Source organism: Aotus nancymaae, unplaced genomic scaffold (assembly GCF_030222135.1).
Source record: "Aotus nancymaae isolate 86718 unplaced genomic scaffold, 86718_ANA_hifiasm-v0.15.2.pri h1tg000079l, whole genome shotgun sequence".
In the NCBI taxonomy this organism is placed as follows: domain Eukaryota; kingdom Metazoa; phylum Chordata; class Mammalia; order Primates; family Aotidae; genus Aotus; species Aotus nancymaae.
In genome coordinates this window covers 16017216-16032611 of record NW_026988494.1, presented here as the reverse complement: position 1 = coordinate 16032611, position 15396 = coordinate 16017216, and the positions used below count along the sequence as shown (strand labels likewise).

Here is a 15396-nt window from a genome sequence, read left to right as displayed (position 1 = left end):
CTGTATTGGGATCTTGTTACTATATTTTAATGCTGGGTAACACATCTGGGATAATCAATCCTAGACTTACCAGAAGTGCTTAAGAAGTGAAACGTTTTCTTGAGTGAAATGGTTTTTTTGCTTTTATACATATTTGGTGTAGGTAGAAACATTTTTAAGTAAGAGTTAGCAGGAAACGTTTTCCCCAAAACTAAAGAATGTGCTTCAACCCATTTTCCTCACCCTAATGACTAGATCGATTAGCCATGGCTGATCTAGAGAACCTTGGGACCATTAGTATGAGCGTCAGTGAGCCCTCCACAGCGCTATGGACATAAAGAGTTTGTAGGGGATTGAGACACACGTCTAAAACATTTCATAAAACAAAATACCCAGGCCGAGGCAGGTGGATCACTTGAGGTCAGGAGTTTGAGAACAGCCTGGCCAACATGGCAAAACCCCCTTTCCACTAAAAATACAAAACTTATCAGGGCACATTGGCTTGTAATCCCAGCTACTTGGGAGGCTGAAGCAGGAGAACTGCTTGAACCTGGGAGGTGGAGGTTGCACTGAGCCGAGATCATGACGCCGCATGACAGAGCAAGACTCTATCTCAAAAAAACAAAAGTGTGTGAAAAACTGGCTGATTTCTTGTGATTTACCTCCTTTGGGTACAGTATGGTAGACAGAAATAGTACATCGATATTGAGACGGCTTACCATGTGTGCCAAGAGCTTTACATGCATGACCTCATGCTATCCTGAGATAGCACAATGAGCCCAGTTCTATTATTACCCTTCCCCCACCCATGTCCTGAACGGAACCGAGCTGTGTTTTTCAGCAGCCTGAACTCTGTCAGAACATTAAGTACACTGGGGGAAGTCTTGTTTCCTGCTGCCTCCACCCATCCATCTCTGGGGAAATACAGCAGGGCCTGGAGCTGGTGCCAGTGAGTCTGGAAAGAGAACACTCTACCTTCAACTTTGGTTACGTTGTGTATTTGTCATTTCTGGGGTAGACGACCAATTAAGGCAAGTATTAGCATTTGGGGGTGGTGCTTCCTTTTGACTGGCCGCTGCAAATTAGACCCCAATTGGACTTATGCTCCAGACAAGAATGAAGGCAAAGTGAGAGCCTCCTCACCTTCATTTGTTCTGCTAAGAAAATAAAATAAAACGAGCTTGGGAGCAAAGTGAGTTCGAATATAAAAGACACCTGCATAATGACATGAATCCATGTCAGTGTACTCAACTGTCTACTTAAAAATGGCTAAAGTGGTAAACTGTATGTTCTGTGTGTTTACCAAAAATATAAATTTGGAAAGAAAAAAAAAAAACTTTCTCAATGTAACATCAGAGTGTTGTCTGCAACATTTACCAAAGTCTGTGAAGATTCTTTCTGAGCAGTGGGATTCTTCTGTTGATCAACACTTAAGATCTTTCTCTTTTCCTTTTAATATGTCTTCCAGACTCTTCCTCCAGACACTGGACCTGATGAGCCTGGCCGGGAGCCCACTCTCTGCTCCATCAGCCCACCCTCCCTTTGTGTTGTCTGTGGGTGGAGTAAGCTGCTGCCAACTGTGGCCAAATGAAAACCCCGATCCCCTCCCTTCTCTTTAAAAGCTATTTATTGTTTTCAGAGGAACAAACCATCAAAGAGATCTCCTGTGCCCCACGCACTCCTCCCAACTCCCAGTTCTTACAAAAAAGCTAACATCCGACCAGATACCACAGCCGCATCCTGAAAGACAATGGCTGGACCCGTACTTCCCAGGGAGCAGGACCAGGGTTTATTACCGCAGCAGTTTATCTTGTTTTTACTGCTGTGGTGTTGTTGCTGACAACCCAGCTGAAATCTCCAACATCTCCTTGTTCCTACCTGCATTGATTTATTATATTTAAGCCTTTGTCCCGACCCACCTCTTCTAAGTTTCTTCTCGTTTTCTACCCTGGCTCAGCGTGGTGCCAAGAATTCTCCTGCTCTAAACCCTGGAAATGTATGATGATGAAATTCAAGAAATGAAATGTGTGCAGAGAAGATGGAAATGCATCATGTTGATCTCGCAGCAGGGCTTATTCAGATATTCCAGAATATTCTTATATAATTTTTAAATATTAACAAAATGAAAGCAAAAATTTGAAAAATTATTGCAAAAAAGCATTATGTCCAAGAATACATCTGAAGACCCCACTTTGAGGCCGGGCGTGGTGGCTCACACCTGTAATCTCAGCACTTTGGGAGGCCGAGGTGGGTGGATCACCGGAGCTCAGGAGTTCGAGACCAGCCTGCGCAACAAGGTGAAATCCTGTCTCTACTAAAATATTTAATAAAAAAAAAAAGCCGAGTGTAGTGGTGTGCGCTTGTAGTCCCAGCTACCTGGGAGGCTGAGGCAGGAGAATCACTGGAACCCAGGAGGCAGAGGTTGCAGTAAGCCGAGATCGCACCACTGCACTCCAGCCTGGGTGACAGAGTGAGATTCTATCTCCAAAAAAAAAAAAACCAAAAACCCACTTTGAGTGAAATGGATATGGGGCACGGGGAGGAAGAAAGGATATGACTGACACAGGAAGAGACACTGTCCTTCTTCTGAAGGCAGTGAGGAGTGCTAACCCTCACACTGTGGTTTATATTACTCTGTTTTTCTTTCTGTCTCTCTCCTTCCCTCCCTCCTGCTCTTTCCCTCTTTCTTTCTTTCCCCTTTCTTTCCCTCTCCTTTCCTTCTTTCTTTGACAGAATCTCACTCTGTTGCCTAAGCTGGAGTACAGTGACATGATCTCAGCTCACTGCAGCCTCCACCTCTCAGGCTCAAGTGATCCTCCCACCTCAGCCTCCCGGGTAGCTGGGACTATAGGTACACGCCACCATGCCCGGCTAATTTTTGTATTTTTTTTCACAGAGACAAGGTTTTGCCATATAGCCCAGGTTGGTCTCAAACTCCTGAGCTCAATGATCCACCTGCCTCGCCTCCCAAAGTGCTGAGATTACAGGCGTGAGCCACCCTGCTCAATCACGCATTTTCTATGTATACATATTTAGAAAGGCTTTAAATCCTTGAGTCATAATTGCCCTAGATTTTACTCTAAATTTATGTGGCCAACGAGGCCCTCCATGGTCTACCTCACCTCCCGTCATCTCTCCTCCTAACCTCCTTCCCACTCCCCGCCTCTGACTGCCCCGTCTCACCCACCTGCCCTCCATGCTCCAGGTGCTATACTCTTTCCCACTTCTAGGCACTTCCTTCAAACTCTTCTCTCTTTCTGGAATTTCCTTATATTCTTTTACACCCTTTTTTCACCCAGGGAACTCTCAGCTTTCAGATATTAGCTTGAGTTTTCTCCTCCTTGACACCATACCTCTGTCCGCAAGGCACTCACATAAAATCGCTCATTTAACTGTCTTCCGTAAGATTAAAAGGTATATGGGATATAGAGATTTTGTCTGTTTTGCTCACCATCATATTATCTCCAGCATCTGACTGGCAGGGACCATAAACAAAGTAGATGCTTAAAAATTGTTGGAAGAAAGAAACAGGACAGAGGAGTTGAGAACCAGAGCATTTGACAAATGGTACTGTCGTCAGAAACAGTATCTTGGCTGTTTCCATTCTCAAAGACAGGAGATGTTTATGGGATCTGGGATGGACTGAGTGGAGGTAAAAGTGGAATCAATTTCAGCACCTGAAAATATAGTCATGAGCATGTTTCTATTAGCCTCGAAAGGATCAACTACACTGTTCAAGGTGGCCACTGTTCTTGAAAGACCCAGCAGGGAATGGAGGCAGGAATGAATTTGTCCCTGTGTGGGTATATACACTTATAAATATCTACTCCCTTTTTAAAAAATGTGTTTGCTGGGGTGAGTGCGGTGGCTCACACTTGTAATCCCAGCACTTTGGGAGGCCAAGGTAGGTGGTGTGTGGATCACTTGAGGTTGGGAGTTCAAGACGAGCCTGGCCAACATGGCAAAACCTTGTCTCTACCAAAGATACCAAAAAATTAGTCACACAAGTTGGCACGTGCCTATAATCCCAGCTACTTGGGAGGCTGAGGCCTCCCAAGAATCACTTGAACCCAGGAGACGGAGATTGCAGTGATCGTGCCACTGCACTCCAGCCTGGGCAAGAGCAAGACTCTGTCTCCAAAAATAAATAAACTAAAATAAAATGTGTTTGTTGGTAAACTGAATTCTGTATTGTTTAAAGTACAACTTGAAACCATGACCACTGCGTAGCCTGAAAGGATGAAAGGACCATAGGCCTGAGTGTGCAGGTAGTGTATCCACTCAGTTCTCACGTGGAATGTTTCTGCTTTTACTGGTGAAAGGAAGACAGTTGTACACAGCTGAAACCTGCCATCTAGTGGACCTTCCTATGACAGGGATTTGCAAGGCAAAAGAAACCAGCATTGCAAAATAGCACATCCCTCAGTTACATACTTTGGATGGAGCTCTTCTCTCCAAATAGGCCCGTGCTATGTTTTCACACTCTGGCATCCAAAGAGTTACCCTAAATCAATGTGGAATTGCAACCACTTTCCACTCAAAGCTATTCCAGCAAGAAAAATCGATGTGCCATTCTGGGTAAGTATAAGCTTTTCATTTCTGTTTTGAATCTTTAGAAATCAGATTTATTCGTTTAGTCTAGTCTGTAACTTTAAAACAAAGTCAACAATTAATCTATCTTGCCTGACGCTACCTCCATCAGACCAAGAGTGTACTGTGATCTAAATTTATCCCACCAGACATATCACAGAGCTCTGGAGTGGGGCAGCCACTCTGCCTCGGGAACGAGGGCGCCCACGTTCTGGGACCCATGCAGCCACTTGCCAGCTTGCCACTCTGGACCAGCCACATCTCCGATATGACTCTCAGTTCCCTTACCTGTCAAAAAGTGGGGCTTCCTCAAAAGAAGACATATACATCACCAATACGCATATGAAAAAAATACTCAGTGAAACTAATCATTAAAGAAATGCAAATCAAAACCACAATGAGATATCCTCTGACATCAGTTAGAACGGCTATTAACCAAAAGCCAAAAATAACTGATGCTGGTAAGGTTGTGGAGGAAAGGAAATGTTTACACACTGCGGGTGGGAATGCAGATTCATTCAGTTACTGTGCAGAGTTTGGAGACTTATCAAAGAACTGAGAGCTAACATTTGGGCCAGCATTCCCATTACTGAGTGTATATCCGAAGGAATATAGATTGTTCTACCATAAAGGCACATGAATTCAAATGGTCACTGCAGCACTATTCACAGCAGCAAAGACATGGAATCAACCTAGATGAGAATCACTAGTAGACTAGATAAAGAAAACGTGGTACATACACACCATGGAATACTACACAGCCATAAAAAAGAATGAAATCATGTATTTTGCAGCCAACAGATGCTGCTGGAGGCCACCATCCTAAGTAAACTAACACAGGAACAGAAAACCAAGTACCACATGTTCTCACTTTTAAGACAGAGCTGAACATTGAGTACACCTGGACACAAAGATGGGAATAATAGACACGGGGGCCCACTTGAAAGTGGATAATGGGAGGAGGGTGAGGACTGAGAAACTACCTATTGGGCACTAAGCTTATTCCCTGGGTAATGAAATAATCTGTGCACCAAACCCTCGTGACCTGCAATTTACCCATGAAACAAACCTACACATATACACGCTCACCTAAAAGTTGGAAAGAACAAAAAAAGAGGGGCTTGAGCAAAACCACCAGGAGGTTCTGTATTAGCCTGTTATCACACTGCTAGTAACGACATATCTGAGACCAGGTAATTTATAAAGGAAAGAGGTTTAACTGACTCACACTTCCACATAGGCTCACAATCCTGGTGGAAGAGGAAGTGATGTCTTACATGGCAGCAGGCAAGAGAGAGTGAGCACCAAGAGAAAGGGGTTTCCTCTCAGAAAACCATCCGATCTTGTGAGACTTACTCACTACCATGAGGACAGTATGGGGGAAACGCCCTCGTGATTCAATTATCTCCCACTGCTCCCTCCCCATCCCACAACACCTGGGAATTATGGGAACTACAATTCAAGATGAGATTTTGGAGGGGAAACAGCCAAACCATATCAGGCTCTGAGACAATGAGGATGGACGTAGGTGACACGCACCATAGATATGAAATACATGCTGTTTGCCTAGCAGACCCACCTCCCAATACATGCAGGGCACACATCAGCACTCAGTAATTATCTTTAAATGTTGAATGAATGAAGGAGTAGGAACGGACTTCTCACATGTGCCCTAAACCCCTGGGGAAGCCAAAATGTGAGCTCTGGTCTGTGTCAGACGTTCTAGGTGCTAGGAATCTGATGATGAACCACAGATGTACTGTTTGCCCTCAAGGAGCTTATTTTTTCATGAGGGAAAAAGGACAAAGACCTCAGATTATAAAGAATCAAATAAATCAGCAGTAATATATTCATATTCCAGATCAGGAAACTGTGTTCTAGGGAAATTACTGATCACAGATCACTTTGCTGGTTAGTGATAAAGGGAGGAATCAAACCCAGCTGTGCCTCAGCCTCTGACATCTCTGTTCCATAACATTGTCTTTATTCTCATAGCAGGAAACATGTACAATAACACACTTATCCTTACTGAGTAAACGGAATGCGTTCTCTGTGTTAGACATATGAACCATGAGAGCAAGTTATTTATATATGTTTATAATTGCACTATTTATGAGAGTAATAACCTCAAACAGCCACAAGCCGGGAACCAGGTTAAGAAGACAATGCTGTGTTACACTGATGGAATACCACACCGTCAACAAAATAAGCAGATCTACATAAAAATCTACATGAAATTACTGCAGGTTAGAACAGGTTAACTTAACGAAATCCTGCTTTCAACACATATTTTCCCAAATCCTAAATTCACAGTTGAGTGGGTCCTTAGAGACCCTGTTGTTTTACAGGCTAAGGAACTGAGGCAGCATCCTTGCTAAAACACCGTTGTGAAAAATCAGTAGGAAGAGATGGATTTTGGCATCCTTCAATCCCACGGAGATACCAAATTATATTTAGGTGACATGAATGTTTCTTTCTTGATATTGTCTTTTAATCGTTTACCAAAATATTTCATGCCTTGATGATTAAAGCCAGATATATTAATTTATTCGAGTATTTAATAAGCAACTATGACATTCTTAGCACTTTGGGAAGAACAAATGTATACTGCGTTTTTCTCTACTTGGGCATTTTACTTTCTAGGACTCTAAAAGTTCATTAAACCTCTTTCTTCTTCACACATTGCTCTCTCTGTTGACCTGCTTTTGTAGCTGAGTGTCAAGAACATCTCATGACTTAGTGGGAAAAGATGAAGTAGTCAGAAGATTACATTAGGATAAATGTGGTCACGCTTCCAGAAAGCCACCAATATTGGTTAAAACTACAAGGCTTGGCCGGGTGAGGTGGCTCATGCCTGTAATCCCAGCACTTTGGGAGGCCAAGGTGGATGGATCACTTGAGGCCAGGAGGTCGAGACCAGCCTGGCCAACACAGCGAAAACACATCTCTACTAAAAATACAAAAATCAGCCAAGTGTAGTGGTGTGTGCCTGTAGTATCAGCTACTTGGGAGGCTGAGGCACAAGAATCATTTGAACACAGAAGGTGGAGGTTGCAGTGAGCTGAGATCGTGCCACTGCACTCCAACCTGGGCAACAGAGCAAGACTGTACCTCGAAGAAAAAAAATATGATTGAGAACAACTCTTAATGAATTCTGATTGGTTTATTTTTTCTCACTTATTTTGTGTAACAAGGACCTCCTGGAAGTCGTGACTTAACACAGAGGAGGAAGTCTACGGTTAGGAATTTTTAGATCATATAGTCAGGAAGAGGAAATACCTGGCAAGCTTGTGGTGCTCTTTAAATCTTACTAACTTGCATAGACTATTGTTTATGCATTTTTCATTTGTGGGCCGGGCATGGCGGCTCATGCCTGTAATCCCAGCACTTTGAGAGGCTGAGGTGGGTGGGATCACCTGTGTCAAGAGTTCGAGACCAACCTGGCCAACATGGTGAAACCCCATCTCTACTAAAAATGCAAAAAAAAAAAAAAAAAAAAAAATTAGCTGGGTGTGGTGGTGGGTGACTATAATCCCAGCTACTTGGGAGGCTAAGGCAGGAGAATTGCTTGAACCCGGGAGGCAGAGGTTGCAGTGAGGCAAGGTCATGCCATTGCACTCCAGCCTGGGTGACAGGGTGAGGCTCCCATCTCAAAAAAAACAACGACAAAAAACTTACAAGGCTTTGTGGGATGAAGACCTGGGGTGCGTCCAAACTCAACACTGTCATAGCCCTGAAAAGAACTCATTCTAGGGAAAAAAGAAAACACAGAATGAATACTTCTCTATCCAAAGGCACCATGTTCTGGGAACAATGTCAAGAGTCCATTTCTTGAATCTCTGGTGTGAAATAAATCATGAAAACTAGATGTTTTTCACATTTTTTCACATTTCATAAAGTTTTGGAAGCCCACATCTGTCATTACATTCCCCTAAGGCCCTTGCTGTGCTTTGAATGAACACTATTTAATGTTAAAAAGTCAAAATTTGTTATTTTCAGATGCTGAGTATTTCTCTTCAGATTAATGCTCACTCGGCTTGGAGTCTTTAAAATGTTTTCAAATATGTTTTAATATATAATTTGAATATATTTGCAAATACTCTTAGAAAATGCCAAATCTTCAAGTATGGAATCCTCTAAGCTTAAGATGCTTTGTGTAAGTCAAAGACTAAATATTCAGAATTTAAATTGTATCAATTTTGTTTTTTTATAAAAAGTTTATGAATCTGACTTTGGTGAATAAGGTCATTTAAAATGTATGTGGTAAATCTCACTTCTGGGTATACACCAAGCAGAATCTCTTAAGAAATATATGCACATCCATGTTCATTGCAGCATTCACAGTTGCCAGAAGGTGGAAGCAGCCTAAATGTCTATCGCTAGATGATGGATTAAAAAATGTAGTCGAGGCCAGACACAGTGGCTCATGCCTATAATCCCAGCACTTTGGGAGTCCAAGGTGGGCAGATCACTCGAGGTCAGGAGTTTGAGACCAGCCTGGCCAACATGGTGAAAGCCCATCTCTACTAAAAATACAAAAACATTAGCTGGGCGTGGTGGTGGGCACCTGTAATCTCAGCTACTCAGGAGGCTGAGGCAGGAGAATTGCTTGAACCAAGGAGGTAGAGGTTGCAGTGATCCAAGATCGCACCATTGCACTCCAGCTTGGGCAACAAAAGCAAAACTCAGTCTCAGAAAAACAAACAAAACAAACGTAGTACAGGGCGTGGTGGCTCGCACCAGTAATCCCAGCACTTACGGGAAGCCGAGGCAGGCAGATCAGTTGAGGTGAGGAATTTGAGACCAGTCTGGCCAACACAGGGAAACTCTGTCTCTACCAAAGATACAAAAATTAGCTGGGTGTGGTGGTATGTGCCTGTAGTTCCAGCTACTTGGGAGACTGAGGTAGGAGAATCGCTTGAACCCAGGAGGCAGAAGTTGCAGTGAGCAGAGATCGCCCCACTGCGCTCTGGCCTGGGTGACAGAGCAACACTCTGTCTCAATAAAAAAAAAAAAAGTCGTATATACATACAATATTTCTCAGCCTTAAACAAAATGGAAACTGCATTATAAGCTGCAATATCAAAGAACTTTGAGGACATGATGCTGTGAGAAATAAGCCAGTCACGAAAAGACAAATACACTGCATGCTCCATTTATACGGGGTACCTAGGGTAGTCAAACTCATAGAAACTGACAGTAGCAAAGTGACTGCCAGGAAAGAGTGCCAGGAGAGGAGGATTTCAGCGGACAGAGTTTCAGCCATGCAAGATGAAAACATTCTAGAGGTCTCTTATACAACAATGTGCACCTATAGTTAACAATACTGTACACTTCAAATTTTTTTTTTTTTTTTTAGACAGAGTCTCACTCCTGTTGCCCAGGCTGGAGTGCAGTGGTGTGATCATGGCTCACTGCAGCCTTGACTTCCCCGGCTCAGGTGATCCTCCCACCTTAGCCTCCCAAGTAGCTGGGACTACAGGCATGCACCACGAAGCCAGGTTAAATTTTTTTTTTTGAAACGAAATTTCATTCTGTTGCCTGGGATGGAGTGCAGTGGCGCCATCTCAGCTCACTGCAACCTCTGCCTCCCAGGTTCAAGCAATTCCCTGCCTCAGCCTCCCGGGTAACTGGGACTACAGGTGCTCACCACCACACCTGGCTAATTTTTGTATTTTTAGTAGAGACAGGGTTTCACTATCTTGGCCAGGCTGGTCTCAAACCCCTGACCTCATGATCCACCCTCCTCAGCCTCCCTAAGTGCTGGGATTACAGGCGTGAGCCACCATGCCCGGTCTTTTTTTGGATTTTTAGTAGAGATGGTTTTGCCATGTTGCCCAGGCTGGTCTTGAACTCCTAGGCTCAAGCGATCCGCCCACCTTGGCCTCCCAAAGTGCTGGGATTGCAGGTATGAGCCATCATGCCTGGCCTTCAAAATTATTAAGAGGGCAAATCTAAGTTATAGGTTTTTTACCACACAAATATATATAGTGGTTAAGTCTTTCCAGATTTGTTCCAAGCAGAATATCCATACATTCTCAATCACACACGTGCACTTCAAGTGTAGAGAGGGAAACAGGAAGAATGGATTCACTTTCTCCCTCTCCACTCCCCCAGCCCACTGAACCTTAAGAAGGATTCTATCCTGTTATATCCACGATGTTAGAGGGTTGAGGCAGAATAAAAATGTGAAAGATGTCTTAATACGAGAGGATAAGAGACATAAGTAGACGGATTAATATTACTTATATGTGTATTTTATTTATTCTCCAAGGCATGTGTGTAGGGGGGTGTGTGTGTGTGTTTAAGACGGGCAAATGTATCAGGGTGCTTGTCAGTCAAGCATTCAATAGAGAAAGCTAACCGCCAACCACTCAGCTAAGTCTCAATGAAAAACGCAGATGTTAAAAGAAAATAAAAGTAGTTAAGTGTGAAGAGAGCTGGGAAGAGGAAGCATCAAGTGCTGTGGGAACGCACAGCTGGGGAGGCCTGCCATGGGTTTCCCAGACAAAGTGATGCCTGGGCTGGGGTTAGCCCAGAGATGAGGGGTCCAAGAGTGATCCTGGCTATGAAAGCAGCAAACTTTAAGGTTTCGGGAACCTGGTGCTTTCAACAATCTCACGGGAGCCCTGGGCAGGGAAAGCAGAGTGACTGATCGAGAGATTAGAGGTGACTCCAGAGAGATGGCACAGGTCAGGGAGGGCCTCACTGTCATGTCAGGATGTTGGACTTTATTCTCAAGGGAACCCACCGAATGGTGAGTAAGGGAGTCACACACTCCACTCTGTTTTTTTTTGGAGATGGAGTCTCGCTCTGTTGCCAGCTCACTGCAACCTCCGCCTCCCAGGTTCAAGCGATTCTCCTGCCTCAGCCTCTGGAGTAGCTGGGACTACAGGCGTGCACCACCATGCCCAGCTAATTTTTTTGTATTTTTGGTAGAGACAGGGTTTTACCATGTTGGTCAGGATGGTCTTGATCACTTGACCTCATGATCCGCCCACTTTGGCATCCCAAAGTGCTGGAATTACAGGCGTGAACCATGGCGCCCGGCCCACTCTGACTTTCAAGTGTTGCTCTAGCTGCAGTGAGAAGCCCTGGCCCAGGCATGGTGACTGCAGTATCAGAGACGGGAGAGAACAGCAGGTGAGACAGGGGACAGTGACTCCAGGAATGGAAAGTAGACAGATTTCCATACCCGGAAGAAGGCTCAATTTCTATGAATAGGGAATAGAGTCACATATTGGGCTTGTGCAAAAGCAATAGTGGGTTTTCATCATTACTTTAATGGCAAAAGCCACGATTACTTTTGCACCAAACTAACAGAATTTTGAAATGTAAAAGTGAAGGCTGAATTGGCTTAATTTGGTGACTGATTGGATGTAGAGAATGCAGAGGGAGGAGGCACGGATGCTCCCCTGTCTTCTGGTTGGGTAAACAAGTGGGTAATGACGCCCTTGAGGGAGATGAATTTCTGCAGAAAGAGAGTTTGTGTGGAAATATGAATCTGTTATGAATGTGCAGATTCTGCAATACCTGCCCTCTGCAGCCCCTTTATTTTTTTTTTTTTTGAGACCGAGGCTTGCTCTGTCGCCAGGCTAGAGTGCAGTGGCATGATCTTGGCTCACTGCAACCTCCGCCTCCCAGGTGCAAGTGATGCTCCTGCCTCAGCCTCCCAAGTGGCTGGGACTTCAGGTAGCTGCCACCATGACCAGCTAATTTTTCTACTTTTAGTAGAGATGGGGTTTCACCATGTTGACCAGGATGGTCTCGATCTCTTGATCTGCCCACCCTGGCCTCCCAAAGTGCTGGGATGAGAGACATCAGCCACTGCGCCTAGCCTGCAGCCTTTCTTTCTCCCGTTCTATTCATTTCAGATAACATCTGATATTTCTCCACTGTTAATCCACCGTATTTCTCCATCGTATACGGAAATAGGGTTGGAATGAATCTTAGAGATGATTTCATCCCCTACCCTTCATTCTACACATAAGAAAACTGACACGCAGAGGAGTTTAGGAGACTTTGCCAAGGTGCACAGGACTCTAAACCGATAAGCGCCCCCCTAATCACAGCCTGTGCTCAGGTTCCTCCCAGCTCCCTGGGAAGTACGTGTTTCTTTCTTGCTTCTCACACTTGCCACTGTCACCATCTTAACCACACTTCCTGGTCCAGAAGCCCAGCCTCCTGAAGGTACTCATTCAAACATGAGAAATCATTAGTCATCTTACCAGCTGAGGCCTCTGAATACAATAATCATAGATTTATGAAGGTAAAAATAATCAGAAGCAGTTGAAAAGTAGTTGAAGTTGAAGCTCACAGAAATCTCCTGTTAGGTCATTTCAGTTTTCATTATGATTACTTAAAAAACAACATAAAACATTGAATCCATTAATTTTCACAATATGGGTTTTTTTTTTTTTTTTTTTGAGACAGAGTCTTGCTCTGGAGTGGAGCTGACTCAGGCTGGAGTGCAGTGGTGCAATCTTGGCTCACTTTAACTTCCGCCTCCGGAGTTTAAGTGACTCTCCTGCCTCAGCCTCCCGAGTAGATGGGATTAAAAGTGTGTGCTACCACATCTGGCTAATTTGTATTTCTTGTAGAGATGGGGTTTCACCACGTTGGCCAGGCTAGTCTTGAACTCCTGGCCTCAAATAATCTGCCTGCTTTGGCCTCCCAAAGTGCTGGAATTACAGGCATGAGCCACTGCACCTGGTCACACAATATGAATTTTTAAACATCTATCTCTATGTATAATAGTTTTCTATAAAATTTTGGCTTCCTATAAAATTTTACTCATCATACATTTAAAATTGTCATATGGTTTTGTCACATGGTTTCCTATAAAATTTCACTCTTTCAACCAATGTTGGTAGGATTTGCAATTTTTTTTTAAACTGGGTAAAGAAATAAAATCTTTGACTTTTGCTCTTTGAGCTTCTATGTTTATAATCTACGAGGGTAAAATGGTACATGTCAGAAACAATGTGTAATAATAGTTAACTCCAGGCACGGTGGCTCACGCCTGTAATCCTAGCACTCTGGGAGGCCGAGGCAGGAGATCACCTGAGGTCAGGAGTTCGAGACCAGCCTGACCAACATGGAGAAACCCCGTCTCTCCTAAAAATACAAAATTAGCCAGGTGTGGTGATGCATGCCTGTAATCCCTGCTACTTGGGGGGCTGAGGCAGGAGAATTACTTGAACCTGGTAGGCGGAGGCTATGGTTAACTGAGATCGTGCCATTGCACTCCAGCCTGGGCAACAAGAGCAAAACTGTCTCAAAAAAATAAAATAAAATAAATAGTTAATAAGGGTTTTTGTTAACTATTACAAATCCTCAACCCTACACAGTTAAAAAAAAAAAAAAGAAACCGCTTACCTGAGGCGAGAGTCCTTAAAGGTGTCAAGATATGCAGGGTAGCTCCATCCAATTTTACTCCCTTTACATCGAAGCTCTACAGTTTGTCCCGCCAGCAGACTCAGGGTAGCGGCGGGTTTCTGGAAGCGACCTTTATCCAGCACTTGCATCATGATAGACTGTGTCTTTGGTGTTGAATCCGCGGAGTCCCTGTCCTTTATTTTAGGAATTTTGGGCTTCACCTTCTTGTTGGTGGGTTTGATTCTGTTCTCCCCTGGTTCTTTCGGACGCTTGTTCTTGGGAGGGTGTTGGCCAGCAACTACACAAACACAAGGAGGGAGAAATGGGCTAGAGTAACAGCATCCTCAGAATACCTGAGGCCAGTAACTTTTTTTTTTTTTTTTTTTGAGACAGATTCTCACTCTGTTGCCCAGGCTGGAGTTCAGTGGTGTGATCTCGGCTCACTGCAACCCCCGCCTCCCAGGTTCTAGTGATTCTCTTGCCTCAGCCTCCCGAGTAGCTGAGACTACAGGTGCCCACTGCCACACCTGACTCATTTTTGTATTTTTAGTAGAGACATGGAGACAGGGTCTCACCATGTCGGCCAGGCTGGTCTCGAACTCCTGACTTCAGGTGATCCACCTGCCTCGGCCTCCCAAAGTGCTCAGATTACTTAGGCATGAACCACCATGGTCAGCCCCAATCACTTTTAGGTAACTCCAGAGAAGATGACTTTTTAATTCTCCCCTCCTCATATGTCAACATTGTTTTCAGTAAAAGTCATGTAATAATCATTTTTTGACTCTTTAGTTTTAAAACAATAATTAAAAAGGAATATATTTTGTCTCCAAAGAGATTATTAAATTCAGCAGAATAGTTCATATATGAGCTGAAGTTTGCCCTTAGAAAACAAAAATATTATTGCCTGTAGTTCACACTGTCTCACAGTCTACAACGGATCACATAAAACAAAACTGAAGCCATTGAAGGCTGGTTCTTTACTTTGCAATCTCTTATGTTATCATTGTTCAATTTCATTCTACTGTTTTAACACGGAAACATGTAGTTCCACAGGGTCTGGAGACATAAACTGTGCTGAAAGTGCATGCAAAAGATTTGGTGTTTATGGTTAGAAACAGAATCTCACTCTGTCACCCAGGCTGGAGTGCAATGGCATGATCCTAGCTCATTGAAGCCTTGAACTCCTGGGATCAAGTGATCCTCCTGCCTCAGCCTCCTGAGTAGCTAGGCCTACAGGTATGTGAGACCATACTGAGCTAACTTTTTTAAAAAGAGATGGGGTCTTGCTATGTTGCCCAGGCTGGTCTTGAACTCCTGGCCTCAAGCAATCCTCCCACCTAGGCCTCCCAAAGTGCTATGATCATAGGTGTGGGCCACTGTGCCCAGCCAAGATTCTGAACCACGATGAACTTTCTCTCAAAACAAATGATAAGGTGGAGATTACATATG

The 15396-nt window shown here is 43.9% G+C and overlaps 1 protein-coding gene across 1 annotated transcript in view; it reads right to left on the bottom strand.

The window, feature by feature from the left end:
• Positions 1-15396, bottom strand: part of PDGFRL (platelet derived growth factor receptor like) — a 62867-nt gene that overhangs the window by 32867 nt on the left and 14604 nt on the right. Inside the window, exon 2 of the mRNA XM_021665081.2 lies at positions 13948-14245. Coding sequence (XP_021520756.2) covers positions 13948-14245 — 298 coding nt within the window. The remainder of the gene's footprint in view (positions 1-13947; positions 14246-15396) is intronic.